At 36.4% G+C, this 24,231-nt stretch overlaps 1 protein-coding gene across 1 annotated transcript in view; it reads left to right on the top strand.

Annotated features, from left to right (window-relative positions):
* The window catches only part of TMEM67 (transmembrane protein 67), a 50,431-nt gene that overhangs the window by 8,004 nt on the left and 18,196 nt on the right, over positions 1-24,231 (top strand). The window contains exons 4-16 of the mRNA XM_080802491.1: positions 3,500-3,599; positions 5,120-5,189; positions 5,285-5,359; positions 11,224-11,286; positions 12,376-12,530; positions 12,641-12,749; positions 13,502-13,588; positions 13,853-13,918; positions 15,858-16,014; positions 16,550-16,673; positions 18,389-18,494; positions 21,215-21,271; positions 22,330-22,428. Coding sequence (XP_080658617.1) covers positions 3,500-3,599; positions 5,120-5,189; positions 5,285-5,359; positions 11,224-11,286; positions 12,376-12,530; positions 12,641-12,749; positions 13,502-13,588; positions 13,853-13,918; positions 15,858-16,014; positions 16,550-16,673; positions 18,389-18,494; positions 21,215-21,271; positions 22,330-22,428 — 1,268 coding nt within the window. The remainder of the gene's footprint in view (positions 1-3,499; positions 3,600-5,119; positions 5,190-5,284; positions 5,360-11,223; positions 11,287-12,375; positions 12,531-12,640; positions 12,750-13,501; positions 13,589-13,852; positions 13,919-15,857; positions 16,015-16,549; positions 16,674-18,388; positions 18,495-21,214; positions 21,272-22,329; positions 22,429-24,231) is intronic.

Raw genomic sequence — 24,231 nt, 5'->3', positions numbered from 1 at the left:
GGAAAGTGGGCATGAGGAGGCAGTATAATAGTGAGACCTTGAAGAATTAATGGCATTTCAAAAGATAGCAAGAAAGAAAACATTTCACGCAGGAGGAAGAGTACGAACAAGAGCAATGTTATAAATATAAACATATTGTTAAAATATGAACATATTGTTACAAATATAAACATCCAGATTGAATATGAAGGGATTATGGAAATAACAGTTTGCTGAGTTTAAAAGGTGCATTGGTCCAGATTGTGGAAGGTCTTGAATGGTAGGGTGTTCTGTAGGCATAGGGGTTTTGTTGAGCTCCTATTAGGTGCTGTCCATTGTCCAGGGGGATGAAGGGTAAAGCAGTGAAAGAAAGATTGAACAGGAATGCAGTCCCTGTCCTTGTGAAGCTGATATTTAAAGAGTGGGGACCAGAAATAGAGCTGTGAAGAGGCTGTTGGGGTGCTGTAGACAGGTGGTGACAAGGACCTAAACCAGAGTTAGAACATGTTGTACTCAAAGGAGTAGATCCCAGAAATATTAAAAGGATGATAATAGACTTAGATGAGTGAAGGAATATGGGGATGAGGAAAAAGGAAGTAAAAAATATCCTTGGGATATCTAAGTGGGGATGAAGGCGATGATGTTCACAGATTCAAATACAGTGTGGAAGTCAGAATGGACTGAGTTCTGAAATGACTTTTGACAGTCAGAGATCACTGGTGCAGAAGCTGCAGTTTTAATGAGTTTCTGAGAATGGAGGCTAGATGCCAGGGGGGCCAGATGGTGGCTCTGACACCTAGTAACCCCTTATAGTTGGGTGACCGCTATGAAACCAGTATTTCACTATTTTAGGGGTTATATTACATACTTAAAATTTTCCATGGTGGGAGCTTCTTAGAGCCATCTTGAACTTTTGCTGTTAATTTGTTCTGTGGATTTGTAAGAGGGGCTGAGGGGGAGAGGAAGAATAGATAGAAAGAGGGTGCATCTTACTTCTTACACAACTTCTTTCAACTCTTCCCATTTCTGACATAAGAAGAAAATGCTCAGATAACCAGGTAAATAATTTTTAAAAAGTAATTAATGCAGAAAGTACATATCATTAAAAATATCGAATAATTCATGAGGCTGTAAGATGAGAAATGAAAGTCCACACTCCCTACCTATTCCATTTCCCAAAAATTACCCTAGATAATCAATTATTTTTTCTCTATCCTTTCCAAGTTTCTTAATGTATTGCAAATATTTTGGAGTGTTTATTTGCAGTGTATTTTGGAGAGAGTACCATAAGAGCACATGTAGATTTACTGCTTAAAAGGTCATTTATTTTTCAACTTTAAAATTTTACTCTTTGAAATGAAAGTAATATATGTATATGGCTAGAAATTTAAATGGTATTGAAAAATAGTAAAACTAAGTGCTTTCCCTTCTTCCCTCACTCTCACTCCTATTCCTCTAATGTAGTCATTATTAAGTTTTGTGTTCTTCCAAGAATGCTGTTAATACTTATATGTCTTTGTACAGTCCTGAAAATATTTATATATTGTCATGCTTATTTATTTATAAATATTTGTTGACAGGATTAAAATAAATGTTAAAATAAATTTTTGAAACTTCATTTAACAGAAGGGCAGTTAAGCTAAAAGACCATAGCTAGCCCCAGTTCAGTACCAGCAGACTGTTGTCATCATGTAAGAACATGGGTCTCATGAAATCAGACCTCTTTCTTAAAAGATGCTAAAAATACACAGTTTTTATGTGAAACTTTACAATTTTAAGTTCTTCAAATTAAAAAAAAATGTTTATTGAGCACTAACTGCTAGGTGCTGGGATACAGCAGTGAGTCAAACTTAGGTTCTAGTGGCAAGAGGAAGACAATAAGCAAATGAATAGTGTATGCCAGGGGTGGTAAGTGTTATGAAGACAAATAAGGCAGGGCAAGGGAGAGAGCGCAAGTGTTATTTTACATGTATGATCATGGAAGACCTCTTTGGAAAGGTGACATCTGAGCAAAGATTTGAAGGAAGTGAGGGACAAAGCCATGTTGATGACCAGGGGACTCAGGCTAGCAAGTATGAAGATCCTGAGATGGGAAAGGGTTGGGCAAGTTCAAGGAGCAGTAAATACACTAATGTGGCTGAAGCACACAAGGGTATGGAAAGAAGCAGATGGCTTTGGAAAGTTGGGGTGATTGTGTATAGATCACGTAAGGCCTTTTAGGCTGTGATAGTGACCTTAGAAATTACCCCAAGTAAGGTGGAAGGGCATTAGAAGGTTTTCAGAGGATTGAAATGATCACACTTAGTATTGAAAAGCCTCATTCAGCTCCTGCCTGGAGAATAGAACCAGGGCTCCAATTAGGAAGCTGTCATTAAAGTCCAGGTGATAGATGATAGCCCTTGGCCTGGGGTAGAGTGAAAGTAGAGAGAATAATTCAGTTTCTGGATATAATTTGAAAAAATAGCTAAAAAGATTTGTAGATCTATTTTTTTAATTTTAATTTTATTGTTTTTAACATGCAGTGTGAAAAGAAATAAGGAGACTCTAAGGACTGGGGCCTGAGTAAACAATCCAATAGAATTGCCATTTAAGACGGGGATGACTGTAGAAGAAACAAGTCATTCACCTTTACTTTGGTTAAAATCATTTTTACCACCTTGTGAAAACTGAAAGTGTTATGGATAAAACATTATTGATAGCATTATGATTTGGACTAATGGTCTTTGACCCATTTTCCCAATGCTGGTTCTCTGTTAATTCCCTTAGCCCCGAAGTGATTGTTGATCATTTTGATGTGTGTGCACATACATGTTTGTATGTCTGTTTCCTTCTAGGACCTTTTTTTCCCTGTTTTTAAAATATACATTATAGCCGCAAGAAATATAACTGGAATTTTTATATAAATGTTTCATACCAAAAATACTGTTCTACAGCACACTTTTTTCAGTTACCAGTATGATCTATAGATTACCTCATTCTTTCTAATCTACTCCATAGTATTGCATAGGTTGAATATACCATCATTTTGCTATTGTAAATATTTAGGTTTTCCAACAAGTAACGCTTCAGTAAATGTCGTTATACACATGGACAAGTGTTTCTGTAGGTTAGGTGCCTAAAAATGAAATTGTAGTGTTGAAGGTTATATGAATTTAAAATTTTAATAGGTACTACCAAAAACCCTGAAGTTGTAGAGACATTTCAGCTGTCTATGAAATTACTTGTTTCTGCATACCCACTGTAATAGAAACATGCAGGTAAGAAGTAAAAAACAAACAAACAAAACTAGAGAAAAAATACTAATTTATTATTATGATTTGGAAAATTAGTTTTTGTATTTCTTTACGTGGGAATGAGGAAGTCTTCACTTTTCTATACTTAGTTTTGGTGGTGTTTGACATGCCTCTTCTGCAGATCAGGTATTTTGAGTATTAGAACAATAATTACTAGTGGGCTTTACAAAGTATTTAGAAACTTATTTGCTGACTTTGAGTTACAATTTTGTTTCTAAATGGTTTAGTGGAAAGAGCTGTTAATGGAACATTGTTGTCTCAAGCAACTTGTAAGCTCTGTGATGAAAATGAAAACTCTTTTACGGTGGCAAATGCTTTAGGAAACAGGTAAGCCATGTGCTGGGTGCTGACTTTTTAAATATCATCTTACATTTATATGGAATCTGTACCTTTTAAAAATACTTCCTGTGATATCACTTTCCTCACAATAACTCAAAGAAGGATGGAAATAGACATTGACACATAAAGAAGGTGAAGCCTAGAGAATGAAACTGATTAGAGGTCAAGGCTTGGCTCAGTCTCTTTTCAGTTGTTTGACCTTGGCAAACTTAGTAAGTCAGTCCTCCTGTCTTTAGAATGGAGATAAACCACCCACTTCATAGGCTTTTATCACAGCTCAGAAATCAATATGGGAATTTTTAGCATAGCATAGCATAGTGTTTTAGAGTAAACGCTCAGTAAAAGGTAGCTGTTTTTGTTTGTTATTATGTAATTTGTACATAATCTATAATATATATATATATATATGGCATATAAGTATTAACTTCTATTTACAGCATACTAGCTATGTGCCTGGAACTGTGCTTTGTAATAAAGTTATATAAAGAACATATTACTAAGTAAATGATAATTATAGTAACCCAAGAACCCTGATTTATAGCCCTATTCTCTATCACTTCCTGTTTCCCCTTCATACATGCACACCACACACACACACACACACACACACACACACACCCCTGCCTCTCTCTAATTCAGACATAATATTCCTATTTTAATCTCTTCAAATTTTTGTTGAGAGAGCTACATGATGACTTCCCTCTAAGTATAGTTTTCTCTTCAGTTTCCAAGATTAAAATAGAAAATACTTGAGTAGTATCTCCTGGGGATACTTAGTGTTGGATCACTACTTATCTTAGGATGATATGGGCTGTGGTGTCCAAATATTGACTACTAGGCTCATGCCCAAGCCTTCCCTTCCAGTACCAACTCAAGCCTAGAGCTGTGCCATGCCCCATCCCCTCCTACCTGCTCTATCTTACAAGTAATGAGTACAACAAACCATTCAGTGTCCCCACTACTATGGTGGATCCTCTTCCTCCCTGTATATCATACATTAATGACAAATATATTTTCCTAAAATAAATAAGGGTAATGAATAGACTTTGAAAATGTTTATTGTAGGTTTGGTGAAGGAATAGATACACATATCTTTTTCAGCGTATGTTTCCTTTTTTGCGTTGTGACAGACAAAATAACGAAAGTAGATTTGATAAAACTACTTATGAAAACAGATTGGGTTTCATTTATAATAGTTTTTTGGGCTCTTAATTGAGTGACTTAACAATCCTATTCAATATTATTTATGCTACACACTCGATATAGTTTCAAAAGAATGCTCTCCTATTATTGGTTAATTTTCTTATTTATTTATACCTTGCTTTGTAATAGAAGGAATGGTAATAAAATTAATCAGATCAGTGTTAATATTTTTAATTTATTTATTACAAGTTATTACTTAGCTGAATGAATCTATTCTAATTCAGCATTTAGGAAGACAAGTGTTTGATGTAATTAGGTCTAGCATAATTCATTGACATTTAAAAATTTTTTTGTTATGTTGACAGATGTGTCCGATGCGAACCAACATTCATCAATACCAGCAGGTCCTGTACCTGTTCAGCACCGAACATTTTAGTAAGGCTAATCAAATTAATAAGGCATATATTTTAAAATTAAGTTGGTTATACCTTTCCATAAACTATTTACTTATTTATTTTTTATTTATGAAGACAGGGGGATTATGTTTCAGCAACACAGGGAATTTTCCTTCACGTGTAATTTCATCTGCCCGTTATGGAGATCTTGTGAGTATGTTGCAGTTTCTTTGTTCCATCCTTGTTGCGTACTTCCTTTGCTCATTAGTCTGGGACTAAAATGAGAAACAGTTCTGTATAAGTCACTTTAAAACAGAAATTATCAATCTGAGAAACATTGACAACTCAGTGTTATTATTTATAAGTACCGTTCCTCTCTTCTCTGCCTTGGCTCATCCTTTTTTGGTGATCTCCAGATGTTTAAGCTGGAGAGTTCTTTTATAGATTCTATAAAGATGCAGCATTATTTATTAAGAGCACCAGAGACTCTTGACTTGAACCCTGGATTTGCCAGTCATTAATTATATATCCTTGGACTTACTTAATATTTCTAAACTTCAGTTTTATTGTCTGTACATTGGATATAGTAATCAAACTTACCTCATAGTACCTATACATGGTAATCACTGGAGAAATGAGGGTTATTCGTATCTGGCCAGGTTCTTTATTTTGTAGTTGAGAGCATGGAGGCCTAGGGTTAGAGCCTTTGCAACAGTTGCTAGTCTATGTCTGCTTTGTAAAATGGGAAGAAAGTGGATGAATTGGAACTGAGGAGATCATGAATCCGAGGCAATAGGAATTAGATGACTAACTAGAAGTTAGTTAATGAGCACTGAAAATACCCAGTATGCCAGCAGAGCTGGGGGTGGACAGGCTAGGATCTGGTTGCTCAAATCATCCTTAGATCAGTGGGAGTGGTTAGGAGGAATTGGAGGACAACCATAATGAAGGTAGAATCTGGGCTCTTGAAAAACAAAGCAAAAATTCCTCTTCTCCAGTATCGTCTTATTGGTGTGATAGGCAAGTACCAAATATTTGCGAAACAACAAAATAAACTAAGATAGGGGTATAGATACGGAGCTCTGAGATCACCCCAAAATTAGCTCCTTAGCAATAAGATAGATACCTTCTGGAATGTTCTTCCCCAGTCTCAGGTTATAGTGACCTTCCGTGTACCATTGTCAAACTTGTAGACCTTTATTTTTATTTTTTTTCTCTTTTCCCTTTTTAAAATAATTCTGTCAAAAGTACCAATAAATTTCCTTTTCCTCTTTGGTGTCAGATCAGTCATATAGAGCTCCCATCTCTTTCAGTCTCTTGATCTGGAACATGTCCTTAGTCTTTTCCTGCCTTACATGAACTTAACAGCTTTGAAGGTTATAGGCCTTATAGTCTATGGGATGACCCTTGACTGGGTCCATCCAGTTTTTCCTCATAATCAGGACATGGTTGGCAGGAAACCATAAAAAAGATGTCTTGCTTTTCTCAGTGCATTGTACCATAACAGAGGGCATGCAACATTCATATGTCCTATCACTGGTGATGTTAACTTTGATCACCTGCTGTCAAGCCACCATGTCTGCTCTAAGGGTACCAGTTTTCCCTTTGTAATTGATTAGTATTTTGTGAGGAGAATTTTCAAGATTATGCTTTGTCTTCACCAAACATTAACAATAAGTAACACTAAGCTTTAGTCTCCTTTGGTGATGCTTGCCTTTATCAACCACTACTATGAGGTTGCCAAATGTTTCCATCATTCTTTCTACATTTATTAATTAACCATCTACTGTAAGGAAGTAGTTCTCCTTCTTCCCATTTATGTATGTATTTGTTTATTAATGTCAGTATAGATTAGTGGGTTCCTATTTTATTCAGTTGGTTGTAATCCAATACATGCATTGTTTTGATGTTCAGATTGTCCTAGATTTAGCCACTGAAGGCCCTTCAAGTTGGCCCCTATGCCTTTTGATATGTCTCCATCATTCCTTGAGGATTTCTTTCCTTTCTGGCACAAGAAGATTTCCAGGTTCATTTTGTACTTTTCCTACATCATTCCTGGAATCAACCATTTTTCTAAGAATTTGTGGAGGATAATATTTAGAAAGCAGGATTACCACACTTAGTATACCCTTTTAGGAGACATAGCTAAAATACACACACAAACACACACACTTATATACATATATATATATTTATAACTATTTATTTTATATATATATTGAAGTAAATGAGTTCATACTAATACTTGCAATTCTAAAGCAGCTCTTCAGTGTTCCTTCTAACCTTTCCTTTTGACAGATTTTCAGTACCTTCTCCAGTAGTGAGAAATCTGGGTCTCATCCTCACTTAATTTGTTTGTTCAGTCTAACAGTCTTTGAACCATACTGCTGTCTTCCATACCACCTCCACATCCTCCCTTCTTCATGCCACTGTGCAGTAGATCCAGTGCAGACTTCTCTGTTAAGAAAAGGTGGGCATGGGCCCCTGGGTGGCTCGGTTGGTTAAGCAACTGTGTCAGCTCAGGCCATGATCCTGGAGTCCCAGGTTTGAGTCCTACATCGGGCTCCCAGCTCCATGGGGAGTCCGCTTCTCCCTCTGACCTTCTCCCCTCTCATGCTCTCTCTCTCAAATAAATAAATAAAGTCTTTAAAAAAAAAAAAAAAGGAAAGGTGGGCAGAGAAAGGCAATTCCGTTCTTAAAGTTAATCTGATTCAGTTAATGCATTTCTTCTAAACATATCAGTCTTGGACACTGGTGCTTTCCTAAGGACACATTTAGAGATACCTTGATTTTAAGTCACTTTATAACGAGCATTGAGACAGGGTCTGTGTAGTTGTATGAGACATGTAAACAAATGTAGTTAAGATTATGTGACTATCTTGGCCCAGTCCTCAGCCTGGCAGGTGTAAGAACTCAGTTTTAGCAGTGTACCTGGAGGTTAGTCATGGCCTAAGAGAACAGTTCAAAATAATTCAGCCCACAAGAGACTAGATAGATTGGTAAACCAGAATGCATGTTTATTAGTTTATGTTGACACTGTAATTGGCAGCTAGACTAAAGTACTTATATGACCTTGATAATTTACACTTTTCCTAATTGGAAAAGTGTGATTAGAACATGACATATCAAATGTTTTCTTGAACAATACAGAATTGGAACATAATTAGTTTTGTAAAATTTTATGAGAGGCATTTATACCTGCCAATCAATAAAGAATTTCTGTGTACATGGGTCAGTGTCTTCCCATTATCTTTCCCCAAAGATAGTAATAGTGATCTAGCATCTTTTATGTTTTTCTCAACTTTTATTTTGAAAATTTCAGAATCACAGAGAAGCTCAAAGTACAATACCATGACTGTACATATATCTTTCACCTAGGTTAACCAGTCATTAATGTTTTTCCATGTGCATGTAAAATGCATGCACACACACACACACACACACACACACACTTTTTTTTCTTTCTGAGCCACTTGAAAGTAAGTTGTAGATGTATGACACTTCACTCCTAAATATTTTACTATGTAGTGCCTAAGAACAAGGGGATTTTCCCCCGGTATTACACCAAAGAAATTTAAAATTAATGTAATAGAACTACCTGATATATTGTTCATTTCCAAATTTCCGCTCTTGTTCCAATAATGCCCTTTATGCTCCCTCCCCTTTCTGCAGGGGCAGAAGAGGGGGAAGCGAGAATCCAAGGATCAATTTAAGGATCCCACACTGTGGGCACCTGGGTGGTTCAGTGGGTTAAAGCGTCTGCCTTCAGCTCAGGTCATAATCCCAGTGTCCTGGGATCGAGCACGCATCTCATCTCCATCTTGAGCTCTCTGCTCAGCAGGGAGCCTGGTTCCTCCTCTCTTTCTACCTGCCTCTCTGCCTACTTGTGATCTCTGTCTGTCAAATAAATAAATAAAATCTTAAAAAAAAAAAGGATCCCACACTGCAGTTAGTCTTTTAGTTTTCTTTAATCTAGACCCTACTCTGTTTCGCTTTTGTGGTTTTTGTTATTGTTTTTGTTTTTATGCCATTGACATGCAGAGTCAAGGCCAACTCTCTTGTGAAGTGTCCCATAATGTGGACTTTTCTGGTTGTTTTCTTATGATTAGACTCAGTGAAACATCTTTTTGCAAGAATGTGATATGGTGTTGTGGGCAGCCATTGCATCGTAACAAAGAGCACACGTTAGGTGGTCCAGTTCCTGGTGATGCTAAATTTGATGGCCTGGCCATGGTATTTGCCACTTCTCTTCATTGTAAAGGTACTGTGGTTAATAAGTTAGTCTGAGATTTTACTTTGAGACTATGTAAATATACATTTAGTGGCCATTGATGAACCAATCTTGCCTGAATCAAGTTTTAAATTGGTCATTTCAGAATAATTTCACAGTTCTCTTACTCCCTCTACATTTATTAGCTAGCAGTCTTCTGTAAAGAGTGTTTTCCTTTCTCTCTGTGCTTTTTTTCTTTTTACTTTTTTGTGAACTCATGAAATCTTTGTTTATTCGGTGTGTGATAATTGTTTACTGTTATTTTTCTTTTCGAAGCTCAAATTGTCCCACATTTTGAGATAAGCTCTTGTGTTATTTTGACATGTCTCCATCAGTCCTTTTGTACTTCCTTGGTTTCTCTGTACCATGCTCCAGGCTCAACCAATGTAATTTTTAATAGCTACCTAACACTCTCATTAATGCACTGAAATTTATATAATTGTGCCTTTGAATATTTAGGTTTTCTATTATTAATAATATTGCTGTCAACCATTTTATGGAAATAGGTATGTTTTTCCTTTTGGAGAGATTATTTCCTTAAGATAAATTTCCTAAGTGTTTTTAAATTCCTGGTTTAAAATGTACGGGTATTATTTAATGAAAGGATCATGCAGCTTTAACACTGCTTCTAAAATTGTCTGTGGGTTTATTTTACATGAATTTCCAAGCACTGCTTAGAAAGTCATTGCTTTCCATTTTTTTACTATAAAACTAAAAAAACTAGTTTTTTTTTATGTTATCTTCAATCTTATACACAGATGTGGAGTTTTTTTCTTAAAAAGGGAGAATTTTTCCTCCTTAAAGAAATGAAAATAGTGACTTATGATTTTATTTTAGATTTTTTGGGTAGCTGTGGTGCGATGTTCCATATAATTTGGCTTTATCTCCTCTGTACATGTCCAGTAAATTACCCTGAATGGTGTTTCTTGGTGTGTCATTTTTTTTTTTAAAGATTTTATTTATTTATTTGACAGAGAGAGATCAGAAGTAGGCAGAGAGGCAGAGAGAGAGAGAGAGAGGAGGAAGCAGGCTCCCCGCCGAGCAGAGAGCCCGATGCGGGACTCGATCCCAGGATCCTGAGATCACGACCCGAGCCGAAGGCAGAGGCCCAACCCACTGAGCCACCCAGGCGCCCTGGTGTGTCATTTTTTTAGCAAGATGTGCAGATAAGCTCCAAAGCAGTGGTTCTTAGCCAGAGATTTGTATCTGCAGCTTTCAGAGCCCATGCATGCCTTGGTTCTTCCTGGAGATTGATTTGGAATGCAGCCAGGCATTTTTTAGGAAATCCCACAGGTGATTCTAATGTCCATTGTTGAGAATCACCGCTTTAGAGATTTTAAATGTTAGTTCCTCTATATATCCCTTTGCTTAGAAATCATTCATAAATATTTCTCTTTTATTACTTGCCAATTTAGTGCAGCATAATAATCCTAAATCAGCAAATGTTAACAATGAAATACTAAATCAGTATCCAGGTTTTCTTTTATTTTCTTGCCATTTTGTTCTTTGTTTTTTGTATTACTAAAATGGGCATAGTATGTTGTTGTTTTTTTTTTATTATAGACACACTTTGTTTCCTTATATCTTTTGCCTAAGTAACATGATCTTGCAGTACAGTCCCTACTTGTAATAACTGAGTTTGGTTAGAATTCTTATATTTCCATTAAAACTATTTTCTTATAACATTGAGAAAGTAATAATAGCCATTTCCCACTGGAAAATATGCATACTAATGTTTTCCTAGCGATGTACGTAAGGAATCTTCATTTGAATTTAAAACTAAAACTTGCCTTTTTGTGAACAGGGCATGTCTTTCACTTCAGAATGGTTTGCAAAGTATTTGCAGTCATCAGCAGTTGCTTGTTGGGTAAGTTTGAATTTTTTAAAAGTAATTTTATTTCATTTTGAAGACTTGGGCACCTTTTTTTTTCCCCCAGATTATCAAAGTCTTCTCAGTATATGTCTCCTTGGTCATATTCTATAAGAAGAATAAGTCATTTCTAATGGAAAGAAAATACACAAAATTGAATGTCTTCCAGCTTGTTTAGCTGGAATTGAGTGTTGGGGGAAAGTGATTCATACTGTCATTTAGTAAATGTTTATTAATGACCTACTACATGCTAGACCCTATTCTCAAATCAGGTTATATATCTCAGAAAGAGACAGGAGAAAAAAAGTCCCTCACAGAATTATATTCTAAGTAAATGCAGGTGGTTCTAAGTGCTATAAAGACAAATAAGCCAGTATAAAGAGCATAGAGAATGGAGGGAGTATTATTTTATTTAGGGTGGTCATACATATCTCTGCGGGTGAACAAAGCCCTGAAGGAAGTGAGAGTGAATCGTGTAAATATCCAGGGAAAGAATGTTCTAAGCAGAGACCACAGCAAGTGCAGAGGTTCCAAAGCAGGAGTTCTCTGGTATGTTCATGCTTAAGAAAAGGAAGGAGGATAGAGCGGCCAGAGCAGAATAAGTAAGGGAAAGTGGAGAGATGGATTTGGGGATGAAGAGGGTGGCTGTGGTGAGGACCTGGAGTTTACTGTAAGGGGTATAGAAGGATTTTGTGCAAAGGAAAATATGATTGAACTTCAGGTTTTGAAAGGCTCACCAGCATGGAGAGAAGATTTGGCAGAAACAGGGAGACCAGTCAGCGGAGTATTACAGCAGTCTGAGTGAGAGCTTGGACCCATAGCCAAGAATGGTAGCATGGAAATGAGAGAAGTTCGCTTTCTGGATATACAGTGAAGACTGAGCCAACAGGGTTTACTGAGGAGTTGGGTATGGGAAGGGAAAGAAAGATCACTGCAGTGTTTGATTTGAATAACTATAAAAATGGAGTTGCCTCTTCCTGATAAGGAAAACTGAGAAGTTTGAGAAGCAAACTCAACAAATTAGTTTTCTTTCAAATATAGTTATTAAAGTTATTAAGGTCCATGTTTGCCATGGTTCTCTCATAGGTGTATGCCAATCTAACATCTTGCCAAGCTCTTGGAAATATGTGTGTGATGAACATGAATTCTTATGACTCTACCACTTTTGATGCATGCCGATTGTTTCAGTTTATCTTTGAAAATACTGCTGGACTGCGCACCGTTCATTCTATTTCATTTTGGTAAAGATATCCTGATTGATGAACTATCATTTTAGCCAAATTCAGTGTAGTTACTTTCACAAATATTAACATTGGTACCCCATTATTAAAACAACTGTAATTGTTTACAGGAGACAGAATCTTCCATGGCTGTTCTATGGAGACCAGCTAGGATTAGCACCTCAAGTACTCAGTACCACCCCTCTTCCTACAAATTTCAGTTTTAAAGGGGAAAACCAGGTATAAATCACTAGGTTATTAAAGAACAACTATATTTTGATTTACAGTTTTAAAAGGTAATAAGAATGTTGTTAGTCATAATTCTTGATTTTTTAGGTTGTTTCTAAAAATGTGATTACTAAACTAAACCTAAATATCAGCTGCTTGTAGGAATTAAACGATACAGCAGTTAGCATTCTTACCTGAGTCTATGGATACCTCTGGATGATGTGGTTGTGGTGGCAAGTAGCCCTTGTGGGACTGGGAAGGTTGTTTATATCACCAAATGCCAGACAGACTCAGTCTTCCTGTATCTCTGCGTTTCTAAGAAGTGCTTCCAAAGGTTGATTGGGACTCTATGCCATTTCCTTAGCACTTCACAGATCCAAATTTTTATCTTCAGCTTTTTGACCTTCTAGAATGATGGAATAGATTATTCTTCCACCTACTAACTCCCCAACCATTCTACACATACGCACACATGCAAACACACACAGACACACATACTCGTAACAGGTTTGAAAGGAAGTTATCCATCACTAGCATTGCCTCTCAGTTCTGGAATAATAGTTTTAATGCAAAACACAGTTCATTTATTTTAGGTGTGTTTAATCATAAAGATACTTAGATTAATTTTGCTTCAAAGTAAAGATAGTCGAATATTTGATCTTTGGGAAAAGAAAGGATCTGTCAACATTGACTGTTTCTTTATGGAATACTGCACTGCTTCTAGAGTATGTTATGTTATTTTATTCTTGTTTTTATTTAATCAGAATAGAAAACTGAAGTTTGTTGCTGCTTCCTATGATGTAAGAGGAAATTTTCTCAAGTGGCAAACTTTAGAAGGAGGTATTTTACAGGTGAGCATACTTCTAGCTAAAGAATTACTAATGTGCCTTGTTTTTGCCTCAGGCAAAAATGGGGGAAAGACTTGATATTCACTAGATTACAGCTCACTTGCATGCTACAGTTGATTTTTATCTTGTGCTTTAAATGGGAATTTCGTAAAACTACTTTAAGTGGTATTATATAAAGCGTATGTTACGATGGGGTTTAAGAACTCTTGACTATAAGCGAAGAAACATTATTTTGAAATATTTATCTGTTGTGTTGTTTTGCTATAGCTTTGTCCAGACACAGAGACAAGACTGAATGCTGCTTATTCTTTTGGAACAACCTATCAACAAAATGTAAGTTTCAACTATACTAGTCTATATTTTAGCTTCATTTTTCACATCAGCAATAATTGGAATGATCTTTGAATTTTTGAAACCTTTTTAATAGTAATGAATAATTTCATAGATATAATATTTTATTATTTGGGTGCAGAAAATCTTGATATCTATAGAGTTTAAACATATAATGTAAGATTTTCATAATTATTATTTATATACTTCTAGGCATATTGGTCTTAAAAATAATATTTATTTCAAGCATTTTATTTTTTAAGATTTTATTTATTTATTTGTGAGAGAGTCAGTGTGAGAAAGAGAGAGAGAGAGAGATCATAAGCAGGGGGAGGGTAAAGGGTGAAACAGGCTCTCTGCTGAGCAGGGAGCCTGACTTGGTACTTGATCCCAGGACCCTGGATCATGACCTGAGCTGAAGGCAGATGCTTAACTGACTGAGCCACCAAGGCACCCTATTCTTGAGCATTTTAGAATAAAGTAAAATGTTATTTTTAGTGACCAATATGTTACTCCCTCCTCCCTCAACCCCCCCAGTTAATAAGTAAAAGTGCTTCTTTTTCTGTCCTTCCATACTTTTTCTCCCCTCTTCCCTCCCTGGACTTCCTTCCTTTGGGAACCCGTTTTTGAAATTGCAGTATGGTACAAAGGAATATTATAAGCCATTAAACTTTTGCAAGACATTTGCTTGTCTACAAAACTACTTCTTGATAAAATGCATATACACACACCATAGAACAAAACTGTGATTTCAGTTTTGTTAAAACTACAATGAAAAATGTCATCATGGAAACCAGATTGGAATACAATAAGCCTTTTTTTTTTTTTTTTTTTTTACAATAAGCCTTTTTAACAGTAGTTATCTCTGGATGGTGGGATTACAAGTGATTTATTTATTTATTTTTTACATTTTCCAAATCCTCTATCATGAACATGAATTTACTTTTTTTATCATAAATGATTTAGATGTTATTTAAAAAAGAAGAAAGAAATACTATTATATGTTTACCATGAGCCAGGAGAACCAACCCTGATTAAATGCCTGCTGTTGGATGCTCAGCATTTTGTCCTTGTTATCTCATTTGATCTACAGAATAACTGTGAGATATATATCATTACCTGTGCTTCATAGATGAAAAATGGTGCTCGCTGAGATTAGTTAATTGACTTAAGGTCTTGGATCAGGTAAATTGTGGAACCAGTGTTCAATTAGGCTTAAAGTACCTGGTTTTTCCGTTGAACCTGGCTGCCTCTGAAGTAGTTCACAGCCTACTAGAGAAAACAGCTATATAGACAAAGAATTGCAAAAATGTGGAATGTGGTGTATTTAAGGTGCCGTATTGATACAAAGAAGGAGTCATCAGCAATCCCTGGGGAAGTATTAAAAGACTTCTCAGGATGAGTGACATTTGGGCTTATAGAACAAATATAAGTTTACCAGGGAAGCACAGTGGGGAAGGGAATGTCAGGCAGGAACATTTGCAATGTCAGAGAGAAACAGAATACCGTAGTGTATTTAGGAACCGCAAGTAGATTAGTATGAATGGACCATAGACTGGTAGGGAACAGTGGAAGATAGTCCTCACTCTATTAAGGGAAGCTGAATCATAGACAACATAGTACATCAGGAGAAAGAATTAAGACCTCATCCCATAAGACAGTGGTTTTAAACTTTTTCACTGATGTACACTTAATGTTGAGAATGAAGGCATACCCTCTCCATCTGGGTTATAGGAAAAGAACCAGGCAGTTCTTTAGTCTAGTTCTTTTGGCCCTTAAAAAGAATCATATTTATAGTATTCAAGTTTGGAAATCACATGGAAATGCATGTAAACAAGATAGCTTAAAGATATTTTATTTTACAAAATTAAAAAATGCTTTAAAAGATACTAAATATGCTTTCTAATTTTCAGTGCTTTCATTTTTTTCTTTTATTTTCCAGTGTGAGATTCCTCTTTCTAAGATCCTAACCGACTTTCCCTCTCCTATATTTTATGATGTGTACCTTGAATATACTGATGAAAATCAACACCAGTATATTTGGGCTGTGCCTGTGTTAAACCTAAATCTTCAATACAATAAAATACTTGTGAACCAAGGTAAGGCATCTGTATACTCTTTCTCTGAGCTAAAAACCAATAAATGAGTCAACCAGCATGATAATTTAGTAAACCGTGGGTTATAAAAAAGAGTATGGATTTTCTCTTATTATACGGTTTTATATAGTTTGCCAAAAAGTAAAATAATAAGACTGCTGGTATATTTGGACATTTTTACCAAAAGTGTCAGGCTTACTGTTAAGAAATTAATATTATTGCTTAAATGTAAGCTGAGAAAAATTAGTAGAACTATAAATTGGGGCTGCACTTCTTCAAGCTGTTCTCAAGCTGCTTTTTGGATAAATTCATTTATTTTGTTCTTGTATCAGAAAATCCTTCTTATTAGGTAATTTTCAGGTAGGGAAAGCTATTACCAGGAATTTCTTACAGCAATAGCTGTGCAGCCATCTTATCTAAAACAGTGCACTAATTTTGTGTTTTAAATTTATTCAGTAAACTTCTCGAGAGCCATCTTGAACAATTTGAAGGTATTTTTTTAAATGCCGTCTTTCTTTCTTTCTTTTTATGAAAAAAGACAGTAGCTCTAGCAAATGGCTTCTGACTCGGCGCATTTTCTTAGTGGATGCACTAAGTGGACGAGAAAATGACTTAGGAAGTCAGCCAAGATTAATTCGAATTGCCACCCAAATATCACTGAGGTAAACAAACATCCCTTGCACTAAATTAAGCTTGGAATGTACAGGATTTTAATGAAAGTGTTTACTAGTAATTATCCGAGGAAAACAGTAAGGACAACTGAATTGGAATGATAGGTAAGGTTTTTTAGATATCTGTGTCGATTGGTATACACCAGTTGAAGTGAGGAGCGCCAAGGGAAGAATTATAGCAGAAGAACCCAAGGAGTTTTGTCAGAATTCATACTCTGGCCCTGCTGAATTAGAGTGGGTTGAGAGGTGGAGAGGAATTGAATAGCAGTGGGCTGAAATGGGAATGTTAGAAAGAGCCCACCCAGTGTTTGCAGTGGGTAGGCCTCCTGTGTGTTTTCACCTCCTTACTGGTCTATGTTGACCCAGATTAAGTATCAACACCTCCAGCCTCTTAGGAAATCTTAACGATGACCCTACCTTAGAGTAGTGCCATGCAGCACTTATTTCTGTTTTCAGTATGAGATTGCTACCTCTAGATCATCACCGACTTTCCCACTCTAATATTTTTTGATGTGTACCTTGAGGACTGGTGAAAATCAACACCATCATCTTTTTTTTTTTTTTTTTAAGATTATTTATTTTTTTATTTGACAGAGAGAAATCACAAGTAGGCAGAGAGGCAGGCAGACAGAAAGGGAGAAGCAGGCTCCCTGCTGAGCAGAGAGCCCGATGCGGGGCTCGATCCCAGGACCCTGGGATCATGACCTGAGCCGAAGGCAGAGGCTTAACCCACTGAGCCACCCAGGTGCCCCTCAACACCATCATCTTATATGAGTCTGGCACTTCAGTATCTTTTTTTCATTTTTATTTCATTCTGATTTTCATGTTAGTCTTATGAGGTATAAGCAGTACAGAAGCTTTATTATATATCTTGTTGAAGTCCAAATGTACTGTTTTTAGCATTCCCTCAATTTACTAATGTATCACTAGTAAAAATGAAATGGGACCTAGTCAGGTCTGACTCAAATCGTGGTGAAACCATGCTAGCTGCTAGTGTTCGGCACTTTCCTTTTTGAATTTACAAGTTATACCCATCCCTTGAATTCAGCAAAATATACTCCACTATGTGCCATAAACAGTACAGGATATGACACACATTATTTTGTTAAGAATTTATGTTCCTCTTTTGTTTTTTTGGTTTTTTTTTTTTAAGATTTTATTTATTTATTTGATAGAGATCACAAGTAGGCAGAGAAGCAGGCAGAGAGAGAGGAGGAAGCAGGCTCCCCGCTGAGCAGAGGGCCCGATGCGGGGCTCGATCGGGGCTCGATCCCAGGACCCTGGAATCATGACCTGAGCTGAAGGCAGAGGCTTTAATCCACTGAGCCACCCAGGCGCCCCTATATTTCTCTTTTGAAAATCAGGATGTTATCTGCCTTTTTCTAGGCTTTAACACTTCAGTCTTGACTGTTGCTTAGAAAGGGTTCACAGGGCTTCAGTGATTTCATTTGTGAACTTCGTAAGACCTAGATCAGGAAGAGTTTCTAATTTATCTCAGATGGTATATTTTAATATTAAAGTTTTGACTACTTAAGATAGCTTGTGTTGGTACCACTAGTTTATGTTTGACCTTCCCTAGTCCTTATTAACTGGTTGGTTCTGAGATCACCAAGACCATCCATATTAAAAAAAAAAAAAAGAAAGTTAACTGTATGTTTAAAAACTTAGATATACTTATAACTAGAAGTGTATTTTCTCATAAACAGCATCCACCTTGTACCCAACACAAAAAATGGAAACATTTACCCTCCTTTAATTACCATTGCGTACAGTGACATTGATATCACAGATCCCAGCAGCCAGTCTGTGAAGGTGAGTCCCATGCTGGTCAGTGCCTCTGTATGCGTTAATGTGATACTGATGCAGTGTACATTATAGTCAGAGGCTAGTAGTTCTTTTTCAGGTTTTGTATAAATACTGTACTTAATATAATCAAGTCTTAAATTTACTTTTTACTAATAATGATAAAGGTGAGTTCCTGTGGATCCTTCAGATAAAAAAAAACAAGAATTAAGTTTTTTTCTAGACACCATTGGCAGCAGTCAGGCATCCCCGTTCGGGATCCTGGGGTATGCTGAGACACGCAGCATCTGCTCCTGTCCTCTTTGGTCAACTTGCTTGCACTAAGATTTTGTTTTTTTAGTTAATTAAACCAGAAACTCAAACTTTCAGGAGGCACGAGTGGTCTCTTCTCACTAGGCTTGCTCATTTGGTGGAAATATACTTCAACAGGTAGAAAGAGATTCAAATTATCAGTAGTTTATAACTAGTAGTGCCGAAGTAAAGTAGAGAATACAGTTTGGACCTGCAGCCACATAGGCATCCTCCTACATCCTCCTACTTCTCCAACTTAAAGTTAAGTGCAGAACTAAAGGCCTCCTTGCCTGGGAGGTCCTTTGTGGAGGAGAGACTGCATATACCCTGAAGATGGGCTACACCAAAGGGAATGAGCCTGTAAAAGGCTGAGTTCCTTCTCCCAACATCAACAGTTAGATAAAGCCTCTCTGCTTTGAGGAGGGGTTCATGACACAGGGATAGAGATCAAACCAGAGGTAATCCTTCTATACATTTTTCTCCGAGATATTAAATGGAGATTCCCTTCCCTCTCTGGAAACATGAGAGCTGGTTAAGCATTCCCTACCTCCAAACCTCACTAACAGCTTTTAATTTCCACTATTATACTTTTCTAAATTTTAATGTTCTAGTTCCTAGGCAGTACTTCGGCTTCTCTTTTGTGCTTTTGCTCTTTTTCCACTTGTACTCAGCTGCTACTGGATTTAGGCTTTCATGAAGCAAAAGGTAGGCACATAGGATAACTTTTCTCTAAAGGATTTTACATCCTCATTTGTATGACCTAATTGGATGTTAAAATTAGTTTCCATTGCCTGAGCTTTTATGTACCATAATAGGAGGAGAGAAAAATCCAGAATCAGGTTTAGTAACAACAAAAGACTGGCTGGTTTAAAAGTTACTGGGTAACCAATAGTATGTTTATTTTAAGATTAAAAACACTTCTGGTTCTTTTCTTTAACTATTTTTGTTGTTGTTGTTTAAAATATTCCAAGAGTGGTCTTGATAAATTAGAAAATAACAGATAGAAAAGGAATTGAGAGAATCATGAAACTATACTGATGAAGTCCACCTCAGATTCATTCTGAGTGTAGCATGTACAATTCTTTCATCATTTCTTAATTTTTTATGACAGTTGTAAAAATTCTATATTAGTTAAGCATTCACCTACATCTCTGCTCTCTCACCAACAGCAAATAACTTCTCTCAGATTTTCTGAGCAGATCAGGACGATTCCTCAGATTTCCCCTCAGATGAATTCCCTCAGTTTTCCTCTTTAATACTTCAAAATCTCTGTCTCATTATCCTTCCTGTCTCTTTTTCTCATTTTTAAGAACAAAGGACCTTCCTCTTTTCTTAAACTAATCTTCTACCTGTGCTTGTTTGCAGTATTTCTCCGGTATCCTGTTTCATCCCTAATCCCTTTTTCAGCCAGCTTCTCTCCTGGTCCCTTTCCTTTGCTTATAATAACCATCAAGTTGTCCTATCTTAAAAACAAAGTAAAACAACCAAACAATAAAATCTTTCCTCAATTCTGCCAGCCTTTTAGCTTGCTATTGTTTATCTTTCCTTGATTTCCCAACTGTTTACTCTCATCATTTGCAGTCTGGCTCTAGTCATTTTGCTTCTTTGAAAACCTCTTTCTAGAAGGTCAGCAATGAATTCCACATACACTGGCTTTATTTCTTTATAACTTGACATTCATACAACATTTGACATCATATTTCAAGACTTGTTCTTGAACTTTTGTTCTGTGATCTTGGTCAGACTTTGGTATGTCACCTCTCCTACCTCTCACAGTCCTGTTTTTCTGTCCTTTACTGGTTCTTCTTTCTCTTTTTATCTCTTAATACAGTGGTATCCCTAAGATTCTTGTTCGGCCCTTTGAATAATCTGCATTTTTGGGTGTGATTGTTGAGCCGGTTGCTAAATTCTTGGTGTACAAGATTAGTCACATTCCTCAGTTATAAAACCTACCAGAAAATGAAATATCATTAGCTTGACTGCAGTTAAGAACCTAAATGAGTTCTTAATAAACCCCTCTTTCTTTTTTTTTTTTTTTAAAGATTTTATTTATTTATTTGACAGACAGATCACAAGTAGGCAGAGAGGCAGGCAGAGAGAGAAGGGAGGAAGCAGGCTCCCCACTGAGCAGAGAGCCCGATGCGGGGCTCGATCCCAGGACGCCGGGATCATAACCCGAGCCGAAGGCAGCGGCTTTAACCCACTGAGCCACCCAGGCGCCCCAAACCCCTCTTTCTTTTATGTATGTTCAAAAGGGATATTCAAAGCATCGTGAATAGTTCCTCAAAGTATTTCCATTTATATATAAGTAAGGGTCCACTCTAGTAATAATGATAGATTAAAAGTATGGCATTTATATACAAATACATGTTTATAGTAAAAGTAGCTTTGTGTTATATAATTTCGGTATGGCTAATTTGCTTTTTTTTCAATATCAGGTTTCTTTCTCAGTTAAATATGAAATGAATCAAGGAGAAGCACAAGTCCAGACAGATGTAAGTTTAGTTTAACTTGTTAAAATATTTACAGTATATTTCTTAATTAAAAAAATGTTTGCATATACAGGGGAATTATCAAAATAGTTCCGCCATGTATCCTTCACCCAGCCTCCCTTAATGTTACCATCTTCCATAACCATAGTACAATGATCACAGTAAGGAAAATAATACTGATGTAATCGTGTTAACTGATCTACATACTCTGAATTTCACAAGTTTTTTCACTATCCTTTTTCTGTTTTAGACCCAACTCAGGGTCACATATTGCTTTTAGTGGTCATGTCTCTTTAGTCTCCTTTAATCTGTGACAGGACCTCAGGCTTTCTCTTTCTTTTAGAACCCTCCTACACTTTTGAAGTGTACTGGTCAATCATTTTGGCCTTTGATTGGTTTTATCTGATGTTTTCCCACAACTAAATCAGGTTCATGTAGTTTTGACACAGATACCACCGATATGATTGTGCCTTTCTCAGTGCATCATTTCAGAAGGTACATGGTGTCAGGATGTCTTATTTTTAATGATATTAACTTGGATCATATACCTAAGGTGGTGTCTGTAGGGTTCTCCACTGTGATTTTTCTATTTGTAATTAAGTAACTTGTGAGGAGATACTTTGGGAGGATGCAAATACTCTGCTTCTCATTATCCTTTTGGTCTCTAATTTTAGTATCCAATGATGATTCTTGTATATAAAAAGTATTACTCTAACGTTTGCCTGATACTGATTTTTCTATTTTTGCCATTTTTTCTATATTTGTTAAATGGAATTCTATAAGGAGCTGTCCCTTTGCTCACGTAGATTTATTTATTCAATTATTTCTTTAAATCAGCATGAATTCCTGTATATTTATTTTATTCTAGTGATTATAGTTCATTACTATCTGTCTTCTTCCTCAAATTGTCCTAGATTTAGCCATTGGGAGTTCCTTCAACTTGGCCTTTATGTCCTTGCAACACACCCTCCACCATTTTTTGAGCACATCTTTATACTCTATTTGCATATTTGAACATGGATGAGGAAATTACATAAATTCCAAAATGTTCTTTTTTTTAGATTGCTTTGGGTGTTTTGGGTGGGCTGGCTGTTTTATCATCTCTTCTGAAGACAGCAGGGTGGAAGAGGCGCATTGGGAGTCCCATGATTGATTTACAGGTATGAGCTCAGCAGTTTTAAAAGTATATTTTCATCTTTGACTACTTTGTATCCTTCTTTTAAGATATAGCTGGAGAACAAGTAAAAAATCGCCTTAAGTTTCTCTGGGGTATATAACTAGGAGAGGTATATGCACACCTTGTTCCCCTCCCACGTCGCTGTGTGCCAGGCTACACTCCTACCAGCCACGCTGTTCTGGTTTCCACACATCCTCACCAACGCCTGGTATTTTTCCAGCCTTTCCATTTTTTGCCAATCTGGCAGTATAAATAGTATATCATTGTTGGTTTCATTTTCACTTCTCTGCTTCTCATATACTTTATTAATCATTGGGTTTCCCCTTCTGTAAACTGCAAATTTTTCTATTAGGTTTCCAGTTTCTCTTGTTTATTTAAAGGAGTTTTTTGTGTTTTCTAAATATGAACCCCTTTTTGGTTTTTGATGTTAAAATATCTCTTCCAAATATGACCCATCTGTTATTTTTATCTGTGTGTTACTTTGTTTAACAGAAACTCTAAATTTTGATATTGTCACATCTGATTAGTTTTTCATATCCTTCTAGAATATTTTTTTAGGAAAACCCTCCCAATCTCAACATCTCCTCCCAGGTTTTATTCTAGTAACTTTATAGTTTTACTTCCATTAGTCTTTTTTTAATTGATCTTTGTTTTTATTTTTATCTAACATTTATTGAATATATGCTACATGCTAGGTGCCTTTTTAAGTTTTATTTATGATTTGTTTAATCCTCACAGTAGCTCTATGAAATTAGATACTATTATCATTTCCATTTTACACAGAATGAAATTGTGGCAGAAGTAAAATAAACTCTCATTTAAAATTTTTTAATACTTTTTTTTAAGATTTATTTGAGAGAGAGAGAGAGAGAGTGCAGTGAGAGGGGCAGAGGACGAGAATCTTCAAGCAGACTCCGTCTGAGCGTGGAGCCTGATGTAGGGCATGATCTCACGACCCATGAGATCATGATTTGAATTAAAACCAAGAGTTGGACAATTAACTTACTGAGCCACCTAGGCACCCCTCTACTCATTTAATTTTTACAACTCAGTAATAGGTTCTATTTATTTCCATTGTGCTGATGAAGAACTTGAAAAAGGCAACGTAGTGACTTCCTTGTACGGGAATATCTTCCTGACACCAAAGTCAGTGTGCCAAGGAATCAGAGGAGTGGGGCTTGGTTTACTGTTCAAAATAGAAAGAAAGGCTTTCCAGAGAAGTGAACTTTAGGCTGGGTTGGGTTATCTGTGCATTCCACAAGTAGTCACTGAGGACCTACTTTCTGATTGCCAAGAACGCTACCAGGTGTTGGGGGATGTGATAGCAAAGACAGATCTAGTCACTATTCTCAGAGCTCATGTGAGTTTGCCATAGAGAAGAAGGAAAGAATATTTGATGAAATAATGAACAGTGCCCATTTCATTCCACAAAATAGTTGAAATGCAAGTTAATCACGGAGTAATTGGTCGAAACTGGCAGATAAGGCTAAAAAGTCCACTTTGGTCTAGGTTGTAAAGGACTTTGTGGATCTGGAATTTATTAGTGAAGAGTCACTGTACATTTTTAGGAAAGGTAGTGACACAGTCCAATTTACATTTTAGAAAACTAACTATGATGGTAGTATGAAGGGCTGATTGGGGTGGAGGGCTCCAAACTAGGAAAGAATTAGTAAGCAATATAACTTTCTTAGGTGGTGAAAGATGAGAAGGATTGGGTAGGACAGGTGCTTTCATGAATAGACTGAAAGGTACAGATCCAAAGGAATCCAGGAGGTGGCCACAGTTG

The sequence above is a fragment of the Martes martes genome (genome assembly GCF_963455335.1).
Source record: "Martes martes genome assembly, chromosome: 4".
In the NCBI taxonomy this organism is placed as follows: Eukaryota; Metazoa; Chordata; class Mammalia; order Carnivora; family Mustelidae; genus Martes; species Martes martes.
The sequence above is the reverse complement of the archived record's forward strand: the minus strand, read 5'-3'. Positions and strand labels throughout refer to the sequence as shown.